General features: G+C 46.4%; 1 protein-coding gene across 1 annotated transcript in view; it reads left to right on the top strand.

Moving 5' to 3' along the window:
• The first annotated feature begins 3,055 nt into the window (after window positions 1-3,055).
• PLPP3 (phospholipid phosphatase 3) overlaps window positions 3,056-26,913 on the top strand; it is a 44,755-nt gene continuing 20,897 nt past the window's right edge. Inside the window, exon 1 of the mRNA XM_065657271.1 lies at window positions 3,056-3,747. Within this exon, the coding sequence (XP_065513343.1) occupies window positions 3,609-3,747 (139 nt within the window). The 5' untranslated portion in view covers window positions 3,056-3,608. The remainder of the gene's footprint in view (window positions 3,748-26,913) is intronic.

Below are 26,913 nucleotides of genomic sequence, written 5' to 3'. Positions count from 1 at the left end.
GGAGCAGCCCTGGGAGCAGGGGAGCTGCACTGGCAAGGGGTAGAGCTGACCCTGTCGGTGATGCTGGACTAATGAAACACCTCATAGGGACTAATTAAAGTTGTGCTGGGCCAAGGGGAGTAGGATGGGGTAAGCAGGAGTGTAAGGGCAGGCTACAGATCTGGTCCCTGCTCTAACAAATAGTTATTTTCTATTAAGTAACCTATGGGATAAACCACTTCCATGATCTTCAGAGCAGAAACTGGAGCTGTTTCCCTTCCCTTTCCCCAAATGTACTCTGTGTATCAGGTGGAAACACAAGCTCTTGACAGGTTCCTTTTTCCCCAAACCAGACCTTACTGCCCTCCTTGGACGTGTTCTTCTATGGACTATAGAGAAAAAGTAAAAACAGGAACTTATTTACTTTCTTTTTTTTTTTTTTCTCCAGAATTATGCCCTTTGGCCTGGATCATGGTGACTGGTCATGCTGAAGGACGAAGAGCTTCTCTCCATTTTCAATTATTGCCGCATAATGAGCAGGTTTCCATGTAGTCATGTCCCACCATACAAAGGTGCAAGGGACAGCATCCAGTTCCCACCCCTTTTCCTGTTACAGAAGTAGTCTTAAAGAGCTGATTCTCTTAAAATGACAAGACTGAACATAACACAATTCCTGTTTTAATATTTTTGGGTTCTGAAATATCTTAGTTAATGTTTATATCCAGGCAAGAACAAGCATTACCGCAAATATTTTATCTTCCTACAGGTTATATCAGTGCTGCATTCCTCGTTCACTGGCTATCTGGTCCAGCTGAGACAGGAAAATGGTGAAAATGTTGTGAGATCAGTCAGTCTCCAAAAATGTGGGGCAAAATTCGCTGATAACATAAATGCAATTGGTTCAGTTAATTTATATCAAGAAAAAAACCTTCAGTCCATAGTGGGAATTTAGAATCTGACTGAAAGGAAAAGCTGAGCCCTAAGTGAATAGCTGTTGCGTGCTCTATTCAATAATTGCATTTGTGAATGAACAGTAATTACCAATGAATCTCTTGCATGTTATTGACAAAAGCACAGAAGCTGCTTTTTGGGACTGTTTACTTAACCATTGTCAAGTGTGAACTGAGCAGTTGTAGTGGCTGCTCCCTTAAGAAATTGTCCAAGATTCAGACTTATTTGTGTGCCCTTGCTTGCATCAATTAACAGTACAATCTTTTTTGTTATGAAAATGCAAACATTAGTAGCCTGAGGGGTCTTGTAAATGCAAATATGAAACTATAATTTTAATTTCCCTTTAAGCACAAAAGAGTTCTTGTTTGTTTGTTTGCTGTTACAGTGTCAGGTCTTTTTTTTAAAAAAAAAAAAAATTTTCTTGTTTTAAGTGCAAGATTGAATTTAACCCAGGGAATTTGCATGGGGATCATTTTCAGTTAGCAGATTTGGGGAGGCTGAAAGCAGCTGCTGAAAGCTGTGGGCTCCTTTCACAAGGGCCAGGCTCTGAAAGGTGCAGGGCAGGGTGGATGCCTGGCCCCGCAGCAGAGGTGATGAGCTGGGCTGGGCAGCGTGCCTGCAGCTGGCGTGGGCTGGTCCCCTGGGCTGGGGGAGAATTCCCATGTGAGGATTCTTTCCACTCACTTCAGGCATCTGAGGAGCCTAAATTAAGCACCCACACCTCTGCCACGGTCAGGGGAAAGAGAGAGAGACCTTGAGATGTGTCCTTCAGAGGCAGCTTGGGCCTGGGTGCGTGGCCGTCACTGTGGGGCTCCATTCTGGGCCAAAACTGATGGGTTTGTGCTCAGTGCCACAGGTTAATACTGGGCAAAAGAGAGCCATCTCCTCAAAAGTAAGGCGGGAGATGGCACCTGAGTGCATGTCACTGAGGTGTAATGAAAGAATTGGAGGAAAGTCCAATGTCTGTTTTCCCCTTTCTTTTTACACTGCACATATAAAAGTAAAATATGAAAACAGCCACTTTGCTTTATTCCTCCTAGGTTGGCCCCAGTGTGCCCAGGTATGTGTCTAAACAGATTCCTGGAAAACCTGCCCTTGCCAAGGCGCAATCTGTGGCACTCGGGTTACAGTCTGCAGCTCTGTGAAAAGCAGCAGGGAAGCATGTCCTTGCTGGGGGGCCCTACCTGCCCTCCCTGCCTGCCCCTGCAGGGAGACGCGGGGGACACAGCAGGATATGTGCCTTCGCACAGGATTTGGCCTGGTCGTGGTTTGCCAGCACATAGATGGAAGGCTGAGGTCAGATATAAGACCAAAAAAAAAAAAAAAAGAAAAGCAGATACCATCCTGAGCAGCTTCCTTGGGTACCACACGCTCCTCCCACCACCTGCACCCCGAGCTGCGCTGCTTGGAGCTGTTAGCATCACCATCCCACCAGCCCAGGGTTCTTGGGAAACCTTTCGTTTACTTCCTTGATGATTTTTAATTAGACCAAAGGGGCGATTAACCAACATAATAATCCCTCACCCAACTCCAAACGCTCTTGTTCTGCATTTTACGGAGGTGGCATTGCTGGTGCAGGAGGGTGAAGCTGCTACGGTTGGGTGGTGGTACCCACGGGAGGGTGTCATGGCCAACCAATCCTTCATCTGTGAGCACACAGAGCGGAATCTGGCCCTGCCAGGCACCAGGGTCCGTGGGTACCACACACACCGTGTCCCCTCGAAAAGGGTCTGCCTCAGCACAGGAAGCAGAGCTGGAGGTCAGGAAAAAAGAAAACAAACCACAACAGGAGAAATGTGTTTAAAGTTATTTGTTACCAGCTTTCTCCCCTTCACACCATTACCACTTTTCGGGAGCCCTCCAGCCTTGGATCGGCTGGTTGTTTTCCTTCCCCCCGCCCCCTCTCCCATCGCACTCCTGTCTTTGGTTTGTGAACGCTAGAGGCTCCCTCCTTCTGGTCTGCGAAAAAACTTTTAGTTCCTGACTTTTTTTTTTTTTTTAAACTTCCCTCAGGAAAAAAATGTGGAGTTAATTATCTATGTAAAATGTCAGATGCAGGAAAGGGGCTGTGCTTACTTGGATATCCCATCCGAGGCGAAGTGACTGATTTTTTTTTTTTTTTTTTTTCCTAAGGGGTGGAAAGGACCTCGCGAAATAAAAGTGCAGAAACAAGCCGGTGGCTCCCAGAGCGGCCGGGGCGGGCGCGCCGGGAGCCCCCAGCGCAGCGCGGAGCAGAGCGCGGAGCCCACCTGCCCGCGGGAGTGCGCATCGCCCAGCTCCTCGCTCCGCACCTTTTCCCCCCGCGCACTGAGATCCTGATATATACATATAGATATATATTTTTTTATCCTTCCTCCCGGCTTTTCCTCCAGGACTTTTCCACTGCCTTGGGACACCCGCAAACTTCTCCTTCGCTCCCCCTTCCCTCCCGCCCGTCCTTTGCTGGTGGTTTTGTGCTTGTTTTGTTTTTGTTCTGCTATTTTGTTGTCGTTGTTGTTGTTGGAAGACCCGCCTGCGTTTCGCCTCCCGTGCCTCACCGGAGAGGCCGGGAGCGGCTCCGGCGGCGCGGGCAGCACCTCCCCGGCTCACCGCCTGCCAGCCCGGCGGCGCGGCTCGGCTCGGCTCGGCGTGGCCCGGCTCGGCTCGGCACGGCTCGGCTCGGGCGTTCGCCCCCGATAATGCAGAGCTACAAGTACGATAAGGCGATCCCGCCGGAGAGCAAGAATGGGGGCAGCCCGGCGCTGAACAACAACCCGGCCAAGAGCAGCAGCAAGAAAGCCCTGCTCATCTGCCTCGACTTCCTCTGCCTCGTCATGGGTGAGCAGCCGCGGGAGCTCCGCGGGGCTCCGCGCCTCTTCCCTCCGCTCCTCTCCTCTCCAACCTCCCCCCAACCTCCTCGCTTCCCCAGCCCCCCGGTCTCCTACTTTGGGAAAGTTTGGCGGAGGGCGGGCGGGCAGGGCTCGGCCGTGCCCCGGCCGCGCCGCTTCCCAAACAAAAGCGGAGCGGGGCGCGGAGCGGGGCCGCCGGCCGAAGCGAGCGGGGAACGGGGCAGCGGCGGCGGCCGGGCCGGGGAGCGCGTCCCGCCAGGGTCACAATGGGGGTGGGCGCGGGGTGGAGGGGGAGTGGGGCAGCCGGCTCCCCGCGCGAAATGGTGGGCACAGCACCCCTCACACCTCGATTTACTTTTTTTTTTTTTTCTTTTATTTATTGTCTTTCCCCCCCGCCATGGCCTGACCCGGCGCTGGGGGAACGCGGGGTGGGTGGGTTTGGGAGGGGGGGTTGGGTGGCCCGGCCGCCGGCGGGGCGCAGGGGGCACTGTGGGCTCGGGTATGCGCCCCCAGAGGTGCCCCCCCCACCCCGGGCCGGGCCCCGCACCCCCCGCCTGCCCGGCCAGCGGCACCTCGGTCGGCGCCGGGGCCAGCTCCAGGTGGGGGTAGTGCTCTACGGCTGCCACAAACCGCCCAGCTTGGGTGTACTACTTTATTTTATTTTTTAATAATGAAGGAAAAAAAACCCTCTTGCCGCTCTAGTTACTGTGTTGCTCGGATGTCGGGTTCACCAGTGGTTCTGACTTTTTTCCCTCTCCCCTTCTTGCATTCAGTGCAGGCATCTCGCTAAACTCATTTCTTTAAAAGGTTGCTTTGAAGTGCTCTCGGGCATCTCGTAGTCCCTGGCAGAGGTCTTAGCTTGCTAGCTTGGCTTTTGGAAATAGTACAGCGTGTAAGGAAACTGTCAACAGTCTGTCTTTGAAAAGATTTTTGCATGCCAAAACATCAACTGTTCAATTGTGGCTGCAATGCTGAATATTTAATTGACAGACACAGGCAGGGGAAATCAACTGGCTTCCAACAAAGAGATTAATAACACAACAGCACGTGAGTTTAATACTCCAGACACCACAGTCTTTAAAACAATTGTTTCTGCTTAGAGCCCATTTTTTAAAGACTGTCAGTTTGATTTAATTTTTATGTAGTTTATTGATCATCTGGTGTATATTACAAGGCACTAATACATTAAGAAGAGAGGCATGGTTTTCTCTTTATATTCCCACAAGAATAGAGGCCAGTGCAGAAAACTTCATCTTCTTGTATCTGGAAAAAATAAAAATACTTATCCCATATATGAAACTAATGTAAGTAGAAACATAACTAGCTTGACTTACCTCACTTATTTAAGCAGAAGGTTGGATTTCTAGTAAAACACGACTCCTAGGAGTCAGAACTTTCCAACTTTTATTTATGCAAGTTTTCTTAACTTCAGGCCTTCCTGGCATAAGTAAGTGCTATTTCAATGGGTAAAAGGTTTTCTTCCCCTTCTCAAGACTAAGGGTCCTAAATGCAAAAGCACTTAGTTGACATGTGTTATTCTACTTGTGATAGTTTGGGTAAACAAAACTTATCAAGCATCACTGGAAGGTATTGTTAGCAGAGAATAACATGATACAGTAAAAACTGTGATTGTTACTTTGTTTCATGTTACTACCGGTGGAAATCAGAAAGTAAACATCAGAGTTGTTGGTGGTTTTTTTGGTTTTGTTTTTTTTTTTAACTGTAAGGAGCATTTAGAAGTTAGAGCATGAGTTCAACAGCTGAAGGAAAGCTTAGATCCAACTGATCACCGTCAGGTGAAGAGCATAGGTGGGATGTGGTAAAGGAGGTGATTACATGATGGATAGTCCATGATGTGTGTTTGGGGATGGGCTTTTTCAAATACACCCAGACCAGTAGTATCAGACCTGCTGGTGGATGACTGGGCATGAGTTGAAGGTGAAAAAAACGTGCTCTAGCTGAAGCCTGTAAGAGAAAGATGGACAGATACAAGTTGATGAGTATTTACATGTTCAGTAAAGAAATAGAGTCCTGTGTAAGATAACGAGAAGCAGAACTGGGTGAAATGACTTGTTTAAAGGTGAAGGTACTCAGTAGAGGTCTTCTGCTGGTGCATGTAGGTGCGTGGCCAATGGCCTCCAGTGCAGTTAAACTGAATTATGCCTCTTGAGCGGCTGCCCAAAGACATTTAGAGTAGCAGGGAAACAGATGGCTTTTTCTCATTTGAGGACTGCTTTAGGAAATATTAAAACCGGTCACTTGATTTGCAGAGGTCTGTGACGCTGCATTGACTTCTACTGCAGGTACTACCATAATTCTGACCTGAATTGGTTTTCTGTGGGGGGAAAATGAAAATATTAAACTATGGCTGAAATGCCTTTCAGAAATGACATGTCAGCTTTCTTGGAGGTTGTAGATGTGTAAAAACCCTTCTTTGTTTACATACAAATTTAAACAAATTACTCAGAAGACAATTATCATAAACATCTAAGAAAGTCAGAATAAGTAAAGCAGCACTATCAGGAGCTTCCCTCAGCTTTAATTTGGTGCGAGTCGTTAGAAAGATCCACTTTTGTCTTTCATTGTTAAGTACAAGGGTTATCTTGATAGCAAATGCATAACGGGAAGATTTGTATCTTAGTTCTTTGGGGATCACAGAGAGCAAAGTCGTTGATCCGTTGGCAGAAGTGTGTTGCTGGTGGAGTAGGTTGGATGAAGATCTGCTGAATGAGACCCCTGTTTCTCCTGCATTTCCAACTTGTATTGGGTTGGCATGGAGCTGAATATTTTGGAATACCCCACTCTAATGAGTGCGCTTGGCGCTGACATATCCCTGGTTTCTTGCATGAACAAGAGGTTTCATCACCAAAACTGTGAACTTCCCAGAAATTTCATGTTGGCACTTAACTTGGTAAAAGAGGCAGAAAAGAACTGAGTGTGCATTTATTAAAGCAGGTCATCCAAGGGGGGAAAATAACTTTCTCCATCTGCTTCCTCCTCTCAGGAGGGCTCTGTTTAGCGAATTAGAAGATGCTTCCTGAAATTGTTAGGGCTGCAGGCGAGCTTGGTGGTGTGGAAGAGTCACTGCTACCCTGTCCCTGTCTTGTTGGTCACTGCGACACATCCGAAAATGTGATTGAGGAGCTCAGCCAGGGGGACCCGAGGTTGCCCCCACTAAGCTGGACAGTGTCTTCACATTGTAGAGCTTTGGAGAACCCTCTGAGCCTCCTGCCCTGACACTTGAGGTGGGAGAAGGCTCTGGGGAAACCTTATTTCGGCCTTGCAGTACTTAAAAGGGGCTTATAAGAAAGATGGGGTCAGACTTTTTAACAGGGCCTGTTGTGATAGGACAAGGGGTGATGATTTTAAACTAATGTGGGGGACATTCAGACTAGACATAAGGAAGAAATTTTTTACGGTGAGGGTGGTAAAGTACTGGCCCAGGTTGCCCAGAGAGGTGGTGGATGCCCCATCCCTGGAGACATCCCAGGCCAGGCCGGACGGGGCTCTGAGCAACCTGAGCTGGTGCAGATGTCCCTGCTCATGGCAGGGGGGGCACTGGGGGAGCTTTGAAGTTCCCTTCTAATTCAAACTATTCTATGATTTTTTGGATTCTGGCCCCACAGATGTAACATCTAAGGTTAAATTTACTCCCCTCAGAGCTGCTTTTTTTCCCCTTAGCATAGACTCCCCGCGTTCAGCAAACTCTGACCAGGCACCTGTGCTCTGCTGATGGGCACTGAGTTGAGCATTTAATCTCAGAAGAGGGGAAGACCGTGTCAGCAAGGCTAATAGAGCAGACTAGGGTCTTCGGTAGCTTATATTTGTGCAGCTTGTGCAGGTAGAACAGCTTCCAAAAAGTCATGCTTGTGCTATAAAATGGAGGGATTTCATCTGGCATACCTGCTTCCTAGGCTTGTGGAAATTTGGTTTATGGGAGCATGTGTTTCAGGCTGGTGAGACATAAACTGCACGTAATTTACTGTCTGTCTTATTTTCTGTCTCTAATTTAATTTTCTCTCTTCTGGCAGTCCCAGTTAATCTGTACAACACAAGTTTTACTGCCTTTGAGAGGTTTTGAAGGAACAGATGGATAGGGCTCTTATGACTTTAATATCTCTTCAGCTTTCTCAGAAATTTGGCATCACCTCTCCTGTAGTGAGCTTGATGCTAAAATGAACTTTGAAAGTAAATATTTACAGTAGCAGGACCTTGACATGTTTATGTAAATGGGGGTATAATCTTAAAATTTGGACTAACAGTTTAGATTACTCTTAACTTTCCTCTTCTATGTAGAAAAATGTGTTGTTGTCCAGCTTTCAGAAGCAAAAAGGGTTTGAGCTCCACCAGAGGCTCTGCTCCACTGTCATGGAAATTGGCGTAAACAGGCCTGGGATTGTCATTTATGTGCAAGGAGTGGGAGGAATTAAAGATGGGATGAGGTTAGAGTTATTTGGATGCTGTAAAGTTGAATTTGATGAGCTAAGTAACTTTGCTTTGTTTGGGTTGGGTGGTTGTTTTTCCTTTTTTTTTTTTTTTAAGACTACCCTGCATGCAGGGCTCACTTGTCCTGTAGGTAACATCTTCCTATATGCTCCAGAAGAAACTGCTGGCCGAGCCATTTCTTATTTTCAGCAAGGGACAATGAGATCTGACTGTACTAAACCAGACGGGCAGTCCCAACGCCTTGGAGTTGTCTTCTCTATGACGTGTCTTCTGTGTTGGGGGAGGACTGAGTCTATACCACACATGAGAAGCTGCGTGGGCAGAGAGTCGTCATCGTGTTTTGAGCATCCCTAGATGGGGTTTGGTTGTTAATGTTTATGTATTGCTTATTTTAATTCCTGTAGCTTCTCCTGGTGGCAGCAAGCTCCCTGTGAGAGGCAGCAAGGTCTGTCTTGGGAATGGTTGGTCTTGCAAGAGCTTCGGCAAAGGCAAGTTTGCAGGGGTGGCATCTTGGCACGTTTTGTGGTTGTATCCCACCATCACTTGGGAGTAAAGGAGATTTTTTTGAGCCTCGAAAAGCTTCTTGTTAAGCAAACAGTCAGCATCTAAGCAAGATACCAATCCTTAGTTTTGCCAATCTCTTGAAAGACCAGAGGAGCCAAAGATGTCTGGAAGAAAAAAGAGAGAAATATTTTGGTGGTGTTTAAAACACAGTTTTCCTTTTTTGCATTGGCTTTATAAAAACCAAAAAACCCTATCAAGAGCAGGTTATTAGTGACAATTACACTTGAGGTGTTAATTGCAGAACAAGGAAATGCCGTACCTATGGCAGACCGAGTCCTCGGGGGTATAAATCTGCCGGCTTTCCTGAGTTGGTGGAATTTGGCGAGCCTGAAGATGTGTCTCCAGGAAAGCAGAATTATGTGCAACTGCTTCATGGCCAGAAGTGCTTTGAATCCTGTGTACCTGCTGCTGAGACAGGCAGAAGATGGGATCACAGTTACAGTAGACGACATTTTTTATATCGTCTCTGTTTGTAGTGAGCACAGAAAACAACATAAACATCACTCCCAGATCAAACAGAATATTTTTATACTCTTTAAATCTCAATTTAATATGCATACCTTTCTTAAGCTGTTTTGGTCTGGCTTTGTTTGTCTAGATACAGGCTGATGGTACATCCTCCAGATGCATGTGCCTCTGTATACCGCCCAGAGATGGTTTGCATACCACAGTCGGGGAACCCGCGCCGCATGGGCACCGTCTTGCAAACCAGGGTTCCTCTTTAGTTGCCTGCATCTGAGATGAGAAAGGTGTTTGTGTGCCTCCATCTCTGTCTGAAATCACTTAAAAGGGGGAGGAAGCGGGGGGGAAAAAGCCCCAGCCCTTCTCTCCGCAGCTCACTCTGGCAGAGCAGACTCCATCCTCTCCGTTTCATTCATACAATGCTCCCGCTTCATCCATGGGAATCCAGAAGGGACCGTTGTGGTCACCCGGTCTGCCTGCACGTTGAACAAGGACGTGCCTGTTGCAGGCAGCGTGGGGAAAGGCAGCAGCAGCCTAAAAACCCCTCCCATCCCTCCCATCCCAACGGTGGCTTTCCCCAGCCCCGCGGTGCATCCCTGGGGCTTGTGTCCCAGGGGGCAGCAGGTAAACCCCCTCCCCGGATGCGGCTTTCCCTCTGGCGCAGCAGGATGCCAGCTGGGGTTTGAGTACAAGTGCTGTCATACTGTTCTTATTTTTTTTCTTTCATTTTGTTCTGTCTTAGGGCCTTGGCTTCTGCAGTTGTGCTGGGTTTTTCTTTGATAGGTCAGGTTTCATATTACAAAAAAAAAAAAAAAGGCTTGAAAATGAGAACTAAGTGAATGATAAAGCCTCAGAAAAAAAAAAGAGGTAATTTAAAGTAATTCAGCATTTATTCTGCAATGGTAAAATCTGAAGTCAGTTTTCTGAATATGCCTCAGGATTTTTTTTTTTTTTTTCACTGGCTGCTGTGGCAGAGCCACACATCAGGCTAAAACAGCTCTCCGTGCTTCTCTCCTCGCTAAATGGCGCCGCAGGCTGCACCGCTGCGCGCGTGGGGGTACTGCCTGCGCCCAGCCTTTGCTCTGGCTTTGCAGATACACCTGCTGGGGGGTCTTGCCAAAACCTGGGAAGAGGCTGCCCTGTCCATCACGTATTTAAGAAGAGACTGGACAACGCCCTCAGACACATGGTGTGAACTGTGAGGTTGTCATATGCAGGCACAGGAGTTGGACTCGATCCTTGTGGGTCCCTTCCAACTCAGGACATTCTATGAATCATCTCCTCATGGATCATCATGGTCCCTTTCTCACAAGGGCATTTGTATCCCTTTCAAAGCCACCCCATCTATCCCGTGACATCTGCCTTGGAGAAGCACTACCTGCTCCACGATTTTTAGCAGGTGAAAAGCTCCTCAGGGCAGATCGTGTGTCTGTGTACGGGGTTGTGTTGGAGCAGCTGTTGGGAAGTTACGCTTGAGAATCCCTTAATGTCTTCTAGCTGCATGCAATGGCATAATTATAACGGTGGGATCATGATTGGCAGAAGCTGGTCCTCAAGTTAGGCTTATGGAGGCAGAATGTCACCAAAAAAAGAGGTATTTGAAGTGTCTTCATATAGCTTTTGAAGCAAACGATTGGAAAACCCACATTAAGCATAAGTTTGTTACCAAGACAATGTATTAAAGAGTTTGAAGACTAGGTTTGTCCTGGTGGGTTTCTAAGTATCAGAAATTCCTATAAACTCCATCCTTTCAAGTGGGGCACATAAGTGGGCTTGTTTTTCACATGCGTTGGATGTTTGAAGGCAGGGGGTGGAAAAATGATTCTCTGCGTCACGTAAACATTACAAGCAGAATGTGTAATTTAACTCCAGAGCTTTTGATGCTCTGAAGATGCCCGCGCTCTTTATGCCATGTGTTCTTGTTCCGGTGTTGCCTGTAGCTCACACCCATATATAAGCTTGTCATATCTGAGCATATGGCCCTCTCAGTCAGGAGCTGCAGGGCCAGGCTGGGGCTGCCAGCCAAAGCTCACATGAAGCTGTATTTGGTCTGACAATGGTGATGACACTGAATCAGTGGAGAGTGTTCATAATTCTACTTTCCCATAATTTTTCATCCCTTGCTCAAAAAGACATGAAACTTCCGTTGGCAGTGGCACGGAGAAGCTTGGGAGATGCCCCCAGCCTTTCTGATAAGCCGTACCAGTGGGCTTAGCCTACGGTGCTGAGAGACACAGCAAATTGAGGCTGGGTTGGCATTGCTGGGCTAACCCAGACCTTGCCCTGAATAGCGAAGGTGGCTGGGGCATGGAGGTGTCTGTCCTTCACCGCTTTGGGAGTTTGCAAACAGCAGGCTGCATCTCGGAGCCACTTCAGCTTTGCTGGTTGGAGGAGCTGAGAACAGTGTAGTTCTTCCTTCCGTGGGGTTAAACGGAGAAAGTGAAAGTTACTGGTTAGTGGTTTTGGGCAGCCAGCCCTCTTGAAACAAATGATGCTCCCTCTGGGAGCTCGGTTCTCCCAGCAGTGTCAGGGTTGCAGCCTGCTGCTGCGCGAAGCAAGCGACAAGCTGCACAGCAACCTGTAATGAGCTTTCAGCTGGTTTTACTCTAAATTAGTGAGACTGGCGGTCATTTTTGAAAGCTTTTACAGCAGTGCCCCTGCGTGTGACCGTGCGTGTGCTGGAGACAGGGACCGCACACAGATATTGGTTCCATCACTATTAATTCAGCGCGTGCTTATGCAAAGCTGAGACACCATCGCATGCCTCAAAATGAATTTGAAAGCCAGTGTGACAAGCGGGGTCTGGGCTTCCTGTCTTCTCGATGCTTGGCAAGTTATTTACAACCTCTGTTCTGGGATGGTGTGATGGGCCTTTCTTGAAGCCGGGCTGCAAGGCTCAGCTTGAGGCTGGCCCGAGCAAGCAGCCAGCCCAGCCCTGGTTGTCGTTCCCACCGATGGTGACAGCAGGGTCTTTGCTCCAGTCTCTGTAGCAGCGCAGCAGCCATGGTAACTGGTCTCGTGCCACAAGCATTTTGAAAACATCCAAGGCTTTCTTGCGAAGCCCACCGCTCTTTAAAGTGATAGTTTCCAAAGGGAGAGTCTAAAATAGTGCGGCAAACTGCTGGTAAGCAGGTCTGGTCCGTGAAGGCAGGGCGCGTTCGTGTTCTGAGTGATGCTGGTGGACTAATTTTGGGTGGACGGTAAGCTGATGGCAGGCAGCAGAACTCCTTTGAAGTTGATAGCTGTGAATCGTTTGGCGTTAGCAGGTGTCTGCAGCTGCTCTTTGATCACTGATCAGATGGCCCTTGCTTTTTGGGGAGCTGCTTCTCCCTTGGCTGCCTGGGTTGCAGCCCAGAGGAGCCCTGTGCCTGGATTTGAGCCCCGCTGCCCTCGGTCCTGCCCGGGCACGTCCCTGGAGTGGTTTGTGCTTCTGGGAATTTCTCATCTAAGGAGACAGGGAGTGTGAAGGAGCATCACGTCCATGCGTGGGCAGGGAGCTGGAACCCAGCGAGGGCACACTTTGAGGGCAATGTTTCCAGTATGGATGCAGCCAGGTGCCCGTGGGGTTGTCAGAGCTGCTTCTAACTCCAAACAATTTCAGTGAAGCTGCAAACTTCAGTGCTGCTGCCAGGCCATCACCTGCCTCCCAAGGTACCTTTTGAAATCAGATCCTCAGTGATACACAACCATGAAGGAAGCCTGTGGCTCCCAGAGCTTGGGCTGAAGCGTGTCCCCAGGACATGTGTGCGCCTGTCCCCCAGCGTCCCACCTCGATTCCTGCGAAAGCTTTCCTGGTGGCTCCATTTCCATGCTTCTGTGTCCTGCAGAAAAAGGAAACGACCCTGCATCACCTGTTGGAGCAGAACTGGCTCATCTGTTCCCAAAATAAGAGCTGAGATTTTTCTCTGTAAGGATATGGAGGGGAAAGGTGCCCTGGGACACCTGGTAGTTGATAATACCCAACGCAAATGTCTGATTCTCAAAGGGAGGGCTTGGAGGGGGGCTCTAGCCCACTCGTACTTGCCAAACTGTGAAAAAATTCCCTTTGCTGCCTGACCGTAAGAGACTGCTTTCAGTACAGGCCTCATTTTTTTTGGTGCCCCCCCTCTTTTTTTGAAAAAAATTATTTATTCTTATTAAAGTTTGCAGCATCAGTGACTATCTCATCAAATAATTCCATATTTTTTCCCATAATTCAGAATGGATATTTTTTTCATTTAGCATTCCTTATTTCTTGGCCATCCCTGCAGCTTTAGCATGCAGCCATCATTCTGCTGCAGCTCCCACAAAGCGGCTGAAAACCAAGGTAACAGCAACATTTTGAGTGAAGGGGATGAAATGTGGAATAGGTTCAGCGTATTTCTTTGTCATTGTTGGAGTCCTATTCAGTCTGGAGCTGAATAGGAGGCTGATTAGCATGTGGAAGCATTTCTAAAGCATTGGGTTGTGAGGTTTAGTATTTTTTTTTTTTTTCCTTAAAGGAGAAGTTTTGTGGAATTTATTTTTCTGAGTGAGCTGGCATGTATCATTGTCAAATGCAAACCCATGGAAAAGTCAAATAGCATTTTAGAGAGAGCCTGTTTTGATAAATCACTGTATGCATGAGCACAAAAAACTTTTCCAGTGCCTAAAACTCTAAGAGCTACTGCAGGGTCTTGGGACACGGCGTGTTTAAAACAGGCAGACAAGTTGGATGGAGCTTGGGATGCATCTGAACTGTGAATGTAACATAAGGGACTTTGCTTTTGCTCTTGCTGAAGTTGTCTGCAAAATTGGGTATTGCTTTACAAGCGCAGGACTGGGTCCACAGTCTGAAAATCCACCTGCTTAAATGCTCAGCATTTTGCTTTCACAGAGAAAGATATAACGCTGAGGTCAATTAAAAAGCTAACTGCAAGTGAAAAGCAACTTTTCTCTGATGAAATGGCTTCAAGTCCTGGGCCTGAGGCTGGTTTTGAAGAAAAGGTTTGACCCTTTGGGCTCAGGGTGAGGTGTGGGGCTGATGTTCCAGTTAGAGTCGCGTGCTGCAAGCTCTGCTCTGAGTCGTAAATGAAATAATTGCCTTGGTACTATTTGTGAGTCTCGGATGGGTCTGTGCTAGACCAGAGGTCCTGCTATGGGAGTACCACACCATCTGCCCTTTATAGGACTGCAAGATCTTGGGGGACTTGCAAACCCCAAGGGAGGCGGGGGACCCGGTTGCATGCCAGGGGCTGTATGGATGTAACACACGTGCCCTTGAGCTTGCAGACCGAACGGGCAGTGCAGGAAAATCCATTTAATTTCGAAGTGCAATGAACTGATGGACTTGAAGTTGCATAGAAAGCTGATGGTAGCAGTTGGAGTCGAATCCTCTTGGTGGTGCACGTAGGGACCAGACCCTGTGCCTAGGTTTCTCTGAGGAGCAGTGATTCTTCCTCTAGTTTTCTTTCAATTATGCCAGTTTGAGAGAGAAAAAAGCGCCTCTCCAGCTCACTGGTGTGTCTTAATGTAGGCTATTGAAGGCTGATTAAAGCTATTGTTCAATTAAGGAGAACTTAGCTCCTCCGGTCACAATTCACAATTAAAGGATCATTTGAAGTAGTTCTGCAATACGATTTTTTCTTTTTTCCCCTCTCTCCTTTAACGTGAAGAAAGTTCCTAGCACTGTACGTGCCCCAGCACCGAGGTTTTGAACACTATTACAGGACCGCAAACCTGGTGGCGAATCTGGCCGCTGCCAAAGGCATCTGAACATTAAAAAGCCTTGCAAGAGGGGTGGGAGGGAGTTCATTCTCAGGATATGCTGATTTGGAAAGGGAATCCAAACAAAGAGGCTTTTCAGCAAAGGCTGAGGCTTGGCTTCTCTCAAGGGCAGTTTGGGCTTGGGGAAGCATCCGGGAGGCGGCGAACGGAGCAGGAGTACATGAGCTGGATGCTGTGCGGTGTAAGGTTTCCCAGCACAGCGCGGTTTTGTGTTACAGGCTGGGGAACTGGCTGTAAACTCTCTTCTCTTTTTCTTTTTATTTTTTTTTTCTTCTCCTTTTATTTCGGTTGGAAACAAAAGAGAGGTTAAGGCTTTTATTTATTTTTTTTTTTTTAATAAGGGAAAAATAAAGGTTCCCATCCCCTGTGCCATCTCCCCTGCAGGTTTGGCGATGCCTCTTGCTGTTGATGCTGGAGGGGGACCTGTTGGTGCCTCTGACCTGGAGAAATCCTTTGCCTGGTCCCAGGCTGGCATCGTGTTTTATTTTGCTCAGAGAGCATTTTTATTTTGCTCAGAAATCACAGCTCAGTCACAGGCTCACCGAGGGTACTCTGGCAGGAGCCCAGGATGCTGGGGGGATAGGTGCCTCCTATAGAAAGGCCTGGCTTAGATAAGGGGAGGTGAGGAAGAAATTTTTTACAACGAGGGTGGTAAAACCCTGTCCCAGGTTGGCCAGAGAGGTGGTGGATGCCTCAACCCTGGAGACATCCCAGGCCAGGCTGGGCAGGACTCTGAGCAACCTGATCTGGATGAAGATGTCCCTGCTCATGGCAGGGGTTGGACTAGATGAGCTTGGAAGGTCCCTTCCAACCCAAACCATTCTATGATTCTGTGAAATGAGATGGATGCTGGAGCATCTTCCTCACAGCAGGAGGGCTGCAAAGCGTGTTGTGCATCCGCTGGGTCCCCTGTTTCCACAGCAGCCCTGTCCTTTGTGGTGGCACCCCCAAGTGCCACCATGCTCTCGAAGTTCCAGGAAGAGCCAAGCAGGGAGGAGGTGCTACCAACCATCCCAACCAACCAGTTGGGTGTTTTTTATAGGCACCAGATGGTTTTAATAGAGGAAAGCTGAACTTCTTATGACCCTTCCCCACAGACGTTGTTTGTTGTTTCATAATTGTGGCCAGGACAAAACCATGTCCCAGAACCTGCAGTAGTGTGAGAGCTTGGTGCCTGGTGCCTTCTTCTCCCACCCCACCATGAGGCCCCCCTTGCTGCCCCCATACTCCTCTGCCTCCAGATTATCTGGGTAAACTGCTGGGCATGAAAGACTTGAGGCTTTCCCCTGATCCTCGGTTAAAGAGATTAGCAAGAGTACAAATTGGAGAAAACCAAAACATCTAAAAGCAAAGTGCAAGGAAGCAATAAAATGTCAGGCCATGTTTTTCCTTCCAGTTGATTAAAAATTCTCCTGATAAGCAAGAAAGCTTTCATGGCTGGACAAGACCTGTATTGTGTCAAATGCAGTGAAAGGTTTATTAGAAGGATAAAGTGGTGCAAGTGTTGGGTTGTACTCGCCGCCCTTCTGGCATTGAGTTATCCTGCAAGGACTGAAGGCATTTTTTTTTTGCAATGGTATGAGGGCAAGAAGTGTGATAGAAAGAGGAAAATGTATGGAAATGAGGGTATCTGGAGGGGTGAGTGGGAGACATGAGTGTTTGAGTGCTGAGCAACTGTCAGAAAAATTAACATAGAAACTGGATGTTGGGGAAAGCTGTAGGGTGAAGGTGAAGGATGAGGAGGAAAAGCTATTGAATTACTCTTAAAGAGGGTCTTTGGGTGTTATAGATATATCCCTAATGCATCCAAACCCATGATTTTTGAGTGCCTAGTTGTCCTGTGGCTGGTATCTTTGGGAGCAGTGTTACACCAAGGCTGACCATTTCTGCAAACTCCCTCTTGCAGCCTCTGTATCCAGTCCCATTTCTGCCCAGGAGCATCAAACCTCCAGTAAATCTGAAATCACGCCCGTCTCATGTGCCACTTGTTTCGTGGTGGGTCTGGGAACAGAACCAAGACACTAAAGACCGTGGGGAGAAGTTCAGTGGACTCACCTTCGCTTTTGGAAAGTAGAAAGTCAAGTGGAAGAGGGAATGAGGGCTGGGTCTCCTGTTCTCCATGGGAAAACCAACAGTGGTGGCAAACCAGGCTGCTTGGAGACCTGCTCCGAGTCAGTGCCAAGATGCTCCACTGGGCCCATGGTTTCCTCTTTTTTTGAGAAACCGGTGCCTGCATTTCTGTTTGGGGATCAAACACAAGACGAGAATGAAAAAGCAGGAAAACAAAAGGTTCATTTCCGTGCTGTTGTGTTTGTCTTCCCAAGGTTTTAATTGCCAAGGGCTGCTTTGGGAGCCAGCTGGCTGGGAAGGGACGCAGATTGCAAGTAAGACAAGGACTTTCTTTTGGTTCAAGGATCCATGCTATATTTTCCTGCAGGAGATGCAGTTTGAATACATTTTTTTTTTTTAATCCCAAAGGTAAACTAACATTTTTAGGTACCTGATTCCTCAGCTTCTCCAGTTAATATTAAAGTTCCTGCTGTTCCTGTTTTACTACTGATAGGAGTAAGAGGGTACGAGCAGCAGGAATGGCAAGTATGGAGTGCAAATTGTACCTCAATTTTAGAGTTTTTCTCCTTGGAGCAGAAAATTATGCTTAACACAAAGAGAAAATACAATAGGTGGTTCAACTTGCACGCCCTTGGCCCATGTACCAAGGGATGCACTTGTCCCTGCAGATGCTGTGACCGTGACAGCAGGATCAGGCCCCTGGGACCAGGCTGGAGAATCCCAATTTCGCTGCCAAAGCCTCGCTTGTACAGTAACTTGAAAAGAGGAAAAAAGGCCAGCTTAAAAAAAATAATATATAATAATAAAGCATGGGATATTTGGCACGCCAGTTGTATAAATCTCGACATCAGCTACCTGCGAATCATCCAGCAGCACGTTAATTGGTACCCCTTGATAGATGAGGATTTGGCATCAGGTCTGCATGTAATTACAAGCCACACACAGAAGGACACAGGCAGCTAATGAACTCCTGCCAAACTCCAGCTCCGCTCCTGCGGCTTTTGAAGTTTGCTGGTCTTTCAGTGTTTTGTATAGTAAGCACTGAAAGACATCAAATCACTCCTTTGACAGCATTTAGAAAGGGTTGGTTTGTTGAATAACTGAGTCCCTCCAAACTCCCATCTGAGAACTGGAGCATCTATAGGCGCCTTTCTCAAGGTGGCAGTAAATAGGCTGGAAATAGAGGACACCCCCTACGAGCTGCTGAGCTCCTGCCTCCCCGACAGGAGCCAGACAGGCTCTGGTTGCCACGATGGGCTGCAAGAAAAGAAACTATTTCCATTTAAAAAGTCCTTCGAAACAATCTTGCCGATGGTACAGGCTTTTTCCCAAGCATCAAAGGGCTTGAAACAGAGGCTGTGAAAAGTGGGTTGCAGTGTGTTGCATTGGTGTCAGAACGGAGGTGGTAGAAGGTTTTTTGGGGGGGTTTCTGCCCCATTGGGAGGACAGGTTTCTGTGATGCTGGATTTGGAGGGCTGTGGTGCTTTTCTGTGGATGTTTTCTTGCTGGGATCAGGTTTGAGCCCAAGCCCTCTCCTCTTTTCATGTCTGAGGTGACAAAGGGAGTTGTGGAGATAAAAAAATTATTTCCATGAAAACCTGCGATTTTCAGGCAAACATACCAGGCGGGTTTCATGGCAGTACCATGGTGAAGAGGAATAATGCAACTTGGCACGAAGCTCTTCCAAAAAAGAAAAAAAAAAAGTGGGGGAAACAGAAGAGCCTTTGTTAAAATTAACCACAATAAAGAAAAGGGACTGCTATTCCCTTGGGCTTCTTTAACCTTTTTTTCCCCAATTTATTCACACGTTCCTTGACAGCAGAGCACAGCATTGTTACAGGGGGGCTGGAAAGGGAAATTGGGATTTATCCATTTTTGGTTTTAAAGAGCACAGTACATGTTGTGTCCCTTGACTCAGTGTGAATAGAGACTTGGCCGCTGACTGGCCTGGCCCGATTTGTACCATTCCTTAAGGAAATGGGGCTATGAGATGTCACCTGGCTGCAAAACACGGTCATCGTGGTGAGGCTGGGGCTGTGTGTGGGAAAGGGACTGTCGTGACACTGGGTATGACAAGGTGGATGTGTCTGTGTTGGCTGGCCCTGTGCTTGCAGAAGAGGGTGGTGAAATTTTAGGTGTCGCTGAGATGCTGCCGCATCACCTGGATTTGCAGAATATGCAGTTTCTTAGGGGGATAAAAAGCACCCAGAAGTCTGAGATGGTGAGAAGTATGGAACCATGCTGTTTCCCACAAAATCTGTTTGGCTTTCAGGGACCCAAATAATTTGTAGGGTCTCGTCTAGGCACAGATGGGTCTAGGATGGGTAAGTCATCCCATCCTTGCAAGCAGCATGGGGTGGGCACCTCTGTCACTGCAGGTGATGGCTTGCCACCAAAGTATCCCATTCCCAAGCTGCTTTCCACCATAGTAACTCAAACTTCTGTGGACAGCATGGCCAGGGCAGCACCTCTGCCTTCCCCTGCAATGTCAGCCCTCCCTATAATACGAAGCTATTTTAATTAAGAGCATGATTTTTTTTTTTTTTTTAAATATTACCTGGGTACCAGTGCAATATCACTTATGTATTGTTGTACATTAGGGTGCCGCTTTCACGCACTAGTTAGAGTCAAAATACAGAGGAGGGAGAAAAGAGGTAATTTTACATCTTTTTAACCCATTGATGAATAGGCAAAGCCTGACTGAACTCTGCTCTAGGGACCATTGAGATCAAACACCATTGCTTGAAGGGCCTTGGGATCATTTCCACTCATGCTCACATTTTTTTTGCCTTTCTTTCAGCACTGTACTGTGTATTATATCCTGGAAACTCTACCAAATCTCGACTACTGAGGGGGAAAAGTTTCATTTCCAGTTAATCAAGGGAGTTGTGTAATACCATTTTCTCCTGGGGAACTTCCAGAAGAAAGAAAGGAGGAGAAGGGGGGAAAAAAAGGGGAGCATTATATTAAGCAAGTATATTAAGAGGAAATAAATTATGAAATAAAAGTGATTAGTGAACTTTTAAGGAAGAGGTCAGAAGTGCCTTTTGGACTACAAACTTTTTAAGCTTTCAGTGCTTGTATTCGGTTACAGAGTTATAACCCGGCCTTATTTGTGCAGGTGGCTGCTGCTTCAAATCCGAAGAAGGATTTTGCATTTACAATAGGTACATTGACAGAACTGGGTCAGAAAGCTACTTGCGGTAGGCATCAGTGCTGGGGACACCGGCTCTGCCACCTCCTGCACAGGGGCAGTTGCTCCCAAAAACGTGCTTAATTACAGCTGCCGTGCGTGGCTGGGATGCTCTGGGAAGGGGAGAGGAAGCTTGGGAAGTTCAGCAGATATATATATATATATTTTTAATTTTATTTTTTTTTTTAATAATGAGAGAGAATTTTGTTGACTATGTTGCATTGGCTGCAGTTTTATATTTCCACTCACTCTTGTTAGGGTTCAGCATGGCTGTGCAAAGAGAAGAACCAGAGTTTATACGTCGTGGTGTTTGGGGGCAGTAAGCTCAAATATGGAGTTTCTGCTGCTTGTTTTATAGATTAAAGCAACAACAACAGACCACAAAAGTTTCCTCTTGAATAGAAGCTGATGGAGTGGAGCAGATCTGTTATTACACAGGGAAATATTAGGGTTCCCGCAGCCAGTGTTTGTCAGTGAGGAGATGTGGATGAAGGGCAGGAGCAGCTCCACTCACTCTTACATTGATTTGGAAGAAAACTCTCAGATTTCCTGCAAAGAACTGGGGCATCGTGCCCCTTTTCCGCAGTGCGAGCGTTGCCGGGGCCGGGCGGTGGTCCCAGCCCTTCCTCGAAGGCAGAGCCCAGAGGAGCCGTGGTGATGCAGGGCTAGTTCCAAACCCGCTGACCAGCACAGCAAACCGCGTTCGCTTCATTTGTAATTGAAAACATAATAGTCACCGCAGTGTATTTTTCACACAATCCGTTTGCCCTCAGTATTGCGAAGTTCACAGATACTTTTTTTTTTTTTTTTCCCTCTCCCTCTGTTCAAGCTGTGTCAGCCTAGGTTGGACTTCTCATATCTGTGAGACCTTCCAAAGCACTTGGGTGTATAGAGGTGACTCAAAAGCTGCCTATGCGTTAGGATTTTCACGGCATATACCATTTCATTCCTTGCTGTAGACAACGTGAAATGATGGCTTTGTTTCCTTTATGTTTGACTGGAACTGGCTCTGGATTCCTGTAGATAATGTCTTTTATATTCATCTTCTCTCTCCAACTATTGCTGGTTGGCCAGTGTGACTTAAATCTGTTTTACTCCCACAAATGCAGAGTTTTATCTGCATCTGGGTATTGTGGCTTGGATAAGACCTTTTGTTCTTATTAATGCATTTTTTTAGGTATTATAAATATATGTGCACTTTAATATAAAGCTCTTTTAGTACACTCTCTTGATAGGAAGGACACCAGATTGACACAGGTAGGTGCAAAGGTTAGTGTGAGATATATAGGGGAACCTACAGCAAGTAGAAAATGAACTAGTATCTTAGGTTTTTTTGTGGAAGTCAACCTGTAGTGTCCTAGGACTTTTTCAAACAGATCAAATCAGAGAAATGCAATATATGCTGATCCTTGTTTATAGGTTCTTTAGCACTCTAAAGCAGGTACCTGTTCCACAGTAAAGTCTAGGGTTTGTTTCTGTGTTTAGAGAATTGCCTATCCTTATGCATCTCTGTAGCTGAGAGTAGTGGAACTGTAATAGGGTTGAATGGGAATCTGTTTGGCAAACACAGATATTAGATGTGTTTCCAAAATACAGGCAGATGCACAGAGCAGTCTTCTGGACTGCTGGAACCAAGGTGAAGAACAATTAAGACTGAGCAGGTAATAAAATAGAGACTTGATGGTACTCTGTATTTCTGATGTTAGCCTAGTTGACTCTTGCAAATATATGGACATTGAGATTCAATCAAAAACCTTTGGGAAGGAGGCACATCACTGATGCTTTCAAGACCTTTGAAAATCCCAACATAAATGCCCAATTCAGCCTGCAGTGGGATCCTTCTTTTATCTACTGCTGGGCTGTGGATCACATCCCTTGAGATTATTTTTTTTTCGGCTGACCAAGCCCCTATCCCTCCTTCCTCCCCCTGCAATTTGTTGGTGCTGGTGCAGAATCAGAATCAGACCCTATTGTGATTTTCAGCATATACCTGATATGATAGAGATGTGGAAATACTTCTATTCTTCATGCTATTAAATTTTATCTATGTGTGTATACATCTATATAATGTCAACTGGCTTCAAGAGTTGTTCACTCTTGCAGCAGCTGCCAAGGCTTGTCTGCAGTACTACAATTCTTCTCTAAAAGCTGGGAAGCCCACTTTTAAAGCCCCAATAAAAGCCTACTGAAGGCTAATCTGGTTTTTTATGCATTTTAAAATATGTACAAATGTTGTAAACCAAGTAAGGTTTATATGTGCCCAAGATCAGCCACTAAGTACTTCAAATAGAAAGCCTGTCACTTATAGGTAACCAAATATTTACAGAATGTGTCTTGAATAAGGAATTAGATGCCTCAGCCCTGCCAAATTATTTAATGATCTTTTTCACTTATTAAGATAGACGTCTAATCTACCGAAACCTTAAAAACACGCCCAGGGCCTGGACGCTGGCAGCCAAACACATCACAGAGTGCTTGTTAGAAATTACCATTGCTGCTTTGAGATAGCCAGCAACATCCCACTGACCTGCAGGGTTGAAAGAAGAAAGATTTGGGGGGGGCGGGGGGAAGACTGAGATGGTGTTAAATTTGGTGCAAAGGTGAAGGTTGAGCAGGGAAGATGAAAGCTGCATGGTCGGGTCACCGCAGAAACACCTCTTCCCCTCCCGTTCCCTTGGTTTTTCCGATGGGTGGCCAAGGAAAGCTTATCCCCTTTTAATTTTTTTTTTTTTCTCTATTAAATCTGCACAAGTGTTAACTTTTCAAAGACTCTGAGATTCAAAGTGCTATACCCAACACAGAGCCCTTTTTATTTCTGCCTTTGATTTTGTGCACATTTCAAGCCGGCCAGAGAGTACATGGGGTTTTTGCAAGGGTTGGGTTTTTTTTAAGGCTTAGTGATGGGGTTTTAGCTTTCATGCTGCCAGCCTTCCCAAGATTATTGCCTATTAATTGCCTCTTAATAAAGGTGCTGACCAAGGAAAGGAGTGTTTTTTCCTTGGTGCTAGATTTCCAAACTTTGATTTGCTTTATTAAATAGAAAGACAAATAAATTTAAACCTTGCACTGAGCTTAGCATAGAACACCAGCGGTTACAGGTCACCAAGTCACTTGGACTTCCTCCCAACAAAAGCAGCGTCGCTTTTCAATGTCCAGCCCCACGGCATCCTGCAGTGTCTCGCACAATTTGTTAGTGTCCATACCTGCTCTGTGTCACCTGGAGTGGGGCTGAGCCTGTTTGGATGGAGCAGGATTGGTCCCCAAGAGATTTCTATTGTGACCATGCTTTGGAGCCCTGTTTGATCTCTTGCAGCATAGTGTAGATAAAAGCATGTGGTTGGGTTTTCCTTGTTCTGTTATTAAAGCAAAAAAATCCCCTTTATATAAGGAAAAAAAACCCACTTCCCTTTACCTTGTGAAGGATGTTACGATTCAGAAGATAATCTCATCTCCTTTTACCTTTTTGTGCATCAGAATAAGCAAATTCCTTTTGTTCTGTGCTTTGGTTTCCTGTGTCTGTGAAATGAGGATAACAGTGATTCTCTGGTTGCACATGGATGCCCCAGGGTTGCCTCCATGCCTTAGGGTATTGTCCATAGGCTGCTGTGTCATTTCTCAGCATGGAGACACCAGTGTTAAGGAGGACGTGAGGCCCTTCTACAGTGTTAGTAAAGATTTTGCAGTAGGTCTGTACACGTAGGTGCATTGTAGCCACAGACAGAATGGCCAAATAGGACCATTTTTGGAGAAGAGTGACCATCCCAAAATCAGTGTAATTTTTTTACCTGCTGCATATGTCTATTGCTTACTTCAGTGCAAGTCACTATTCGTTATCATTTTCTGAAATGTACCTCTTGTTTCCTCAGTAGTTTTGTAATGTGGGTAGGGAAGTGGTGGAGGTTGAAAACCTTACAGGGAGTTCAGCTGTTGAATTTGTTGATGCAAATCACTGCAGCTGGGGATGCGTAATCTGAATTTCCTATTAAAACACCAAACTGGAGAGGCAGACGGGGTCGGAAAGAGTGAGGAGGCCAGATGCACCATCTTCACGGTACAACTGTATGCTGCTTTCCAAGGCTGTGTGGGCTGTAGCCCCTCTTCTGGATACCTTTGCCTTTGGCAGATCTTCTAGTGTTAATAATGTCTCTGTGGTGTTTTGCTGAGGGATTCCAAAGGCATCTCTCTCTGCATTTAATTTTCTGTTTTCCAGACTTCCCTCTGTAGTGTTTTTCTGCAAAACCCTTTCTCTGGCTGCCTTTTGGCACTGCTAGAGGCTCCTCTGTGCTGGAAACCTCTTGCCAAAAAAAATGTGGGTGATGACATAGTCACTTAGACAACCCGTCCTCCAAGAACTAACCTCGTGGAAGAAGAACCTTCTTGAGCCCAATTTACAATTTGGAATGGGCTGAGGTCTTTGCTTCCTTGGGTTGAAAGAGCAGCCGCTCACCCAACCCTTGAAATCAAGGGCGTGTTATGTCTTCTAAGTAATATCCATTCAGCTATGGAGAGTATGTTTATGTTTCTCATGTTTTTTTTAAAAAAAAAAAAAAAAAAAGGAAAGGGGGAAATAGAAGGGGAATCTGAGGTTACTGTTTTGCTGGAAAAATGTCAAGACTTGATTGGCAATATCCCACTAAACCACAAGTTCATAGGAGAGAAAACAAAACCATTGCATTTTCTAAACTATGCCTATGCGCACTTTAAGAAAATGTATACCATCTAGGTCAGTTATGCTCTTATTATAGCTGTGGCAAGTGTACATGTAATTGAAAGGTGGAAATACTATCCCATGCTGTTCAATGAATGAAGGGAAACCAAATCTGTATTATTCCTGGGTTCACATAATATGTAGGAACACTATTATATTTTCTTTTTTCTTTTTTTTTTTTTTGTTTAGAGCCAGTTTTAGATTTCAGATGTGTTTTATTGTCTGTGGGAACATGTGTTTTACAGACCTGTCATGTGAAAGCTATTAACAAAAGGAACTGGAGAAATAACAATAAGCCACGTAACCGTGGCATGTCTACTCCCTGAGTTCAACTGTTACGCTGCTGCTTCAAGTGCATGTGAAATTGGACCGTGCCAAGCAACATTAGCTCTTCTCCTGCAATTTTTCATTGGGAAACTAAGGATTTTTTAAGTGGCCTATTAATATTGGATTGCCGGCATCAGAGGCACGTTTTGGGGCCAAGCTGGCTAGGCATCAAAACGGTTAGATAGTGCAATGAAGATCAACTGGATTCACACGAGATTTCCGATTTTTATTTACCAAATGGGAGCTGGGCAGGCGGTTCTGAAACCTTTCCTCACCAGTTCAGACGTGTGGTGGAAACTGTGCTGCTCTGCCAAGCGCCGTGGGGCCCAGCGCTTGCGATTAACCCATTTCCAGAGATTTAGAGAGGATCTGAAAGGGATCCTGAGCGGTGGCCTTGGCTGCTCTTGGGTACTTGAGGCTTCGGGTCTGCACATGGTTGTCCCTACTCACATGGAGCAGATGATGGGGACTTTCCCTTTCCTTAAGACTAACAAAACCCCCTAATAATCCCGGATTAGGCAAGCATATTAACATGTAGGAAAAGGAGCCAAGTGCAGAGTGAAATACAGAAAGTGATTCACATGGAGATGGGAAACATTATGTGGGTGACACTTTTTAACTCTCTGGATGGTACCTTTGCGAATCATATCTAGCATATCACGATCTCTAACAATGTACCGTGGACAAATTTTGCTGAAACCCAACAGCACTTCATTTTATTTATTTATTTATATTTTAGAAGGAAAAACCCTCTGATGTCTTAGACATCTCAGTTTAAACAAACCCACAGATACATAAGCAAGTTAGTGGTTGACAAATATGCCCTAGTGCTTTCTGTAGGATCTGGGTGTGAGACCTGTTGTCTTGGCCCAAGGACAGTTTGAATCGCTGTGTGTTTGTTTTCCCCTTACCTGGGTTTCGCTCTGCAAAGTGAGAGGAGGGTTTCCTGTACCTTGTGGTTTGTGATTTACTCCCAACACAGGTTTCAGGGAATTTGAGGCTTGTTTTGGTGGAGATGTACTACTTCTCTCCGTGATGGCCTTGATGGCAATGATGGAAGGGGAAACTGAGGCGAAGGGAAGGAGAGTGCCCTGCCCCAAGGTAACATCAGGGCTGGGAAAGACCCCAGGGTTCTCCCTCCAGGTTGGAGGCAATGCTGTATTTCTCTGAAATACTTAGAAGAATATGGAGTTTCGTGCAGCAATTTTGAGGTATCCCCTTCATAACGTGTCCTCTAACTCATCACCCCCTGTTTTTGAGCTCCATGCCTGGTGCAAAGGTCCAGCCGAGCTGTGCAGATGCAGGTCTCCTGCACAGGAGGTTCACAAACAGCTTTTAAAGATGGATTTAATCTGTTTTTAATGTGATTGAAGGTGAACTGGCTCTGATGGGAGTTCAGTAGCTCTTGTGGATGGGCCGGCTGGGTCTGTGTTCAGGTTCCCCGTGCACAGATGGGTCAAGGATGGGTGTCCCACAAGCTGCTCAAAGCATGTAGACTTAGGGCATTAGTAGGCACAAACATACAGGTACTCTGTAAATACAGAGAGAAGGAAGCTGAGGAAGGTTTCAGAGGCATAAAAGTAATGAGGATGGAGCAGGTAGGAGAAGCGGTGCTGACACTGGATCCTCCAGTGTTTGTT

Source organism: Caloenas nicobarica, chromosome Z (genome assembly GCF_036013445.1).
Source record: "Caloenas nicobarica isolate bCalNic1 chromosome Z, bCalNic1.hap1, whole genome shotgun sequence".
Lineage (NCBI taxonomy): Eukaryota > Metazoa > Chordata > Aves > Columbiformes > Columbidae > Caloenas > Caloenas nicobarica.
The sequence above is the reverse complement of the archived record's forward strand: the minus strand, read 5'-3'. Positions and strand labels throughout refer to the sequence as shown.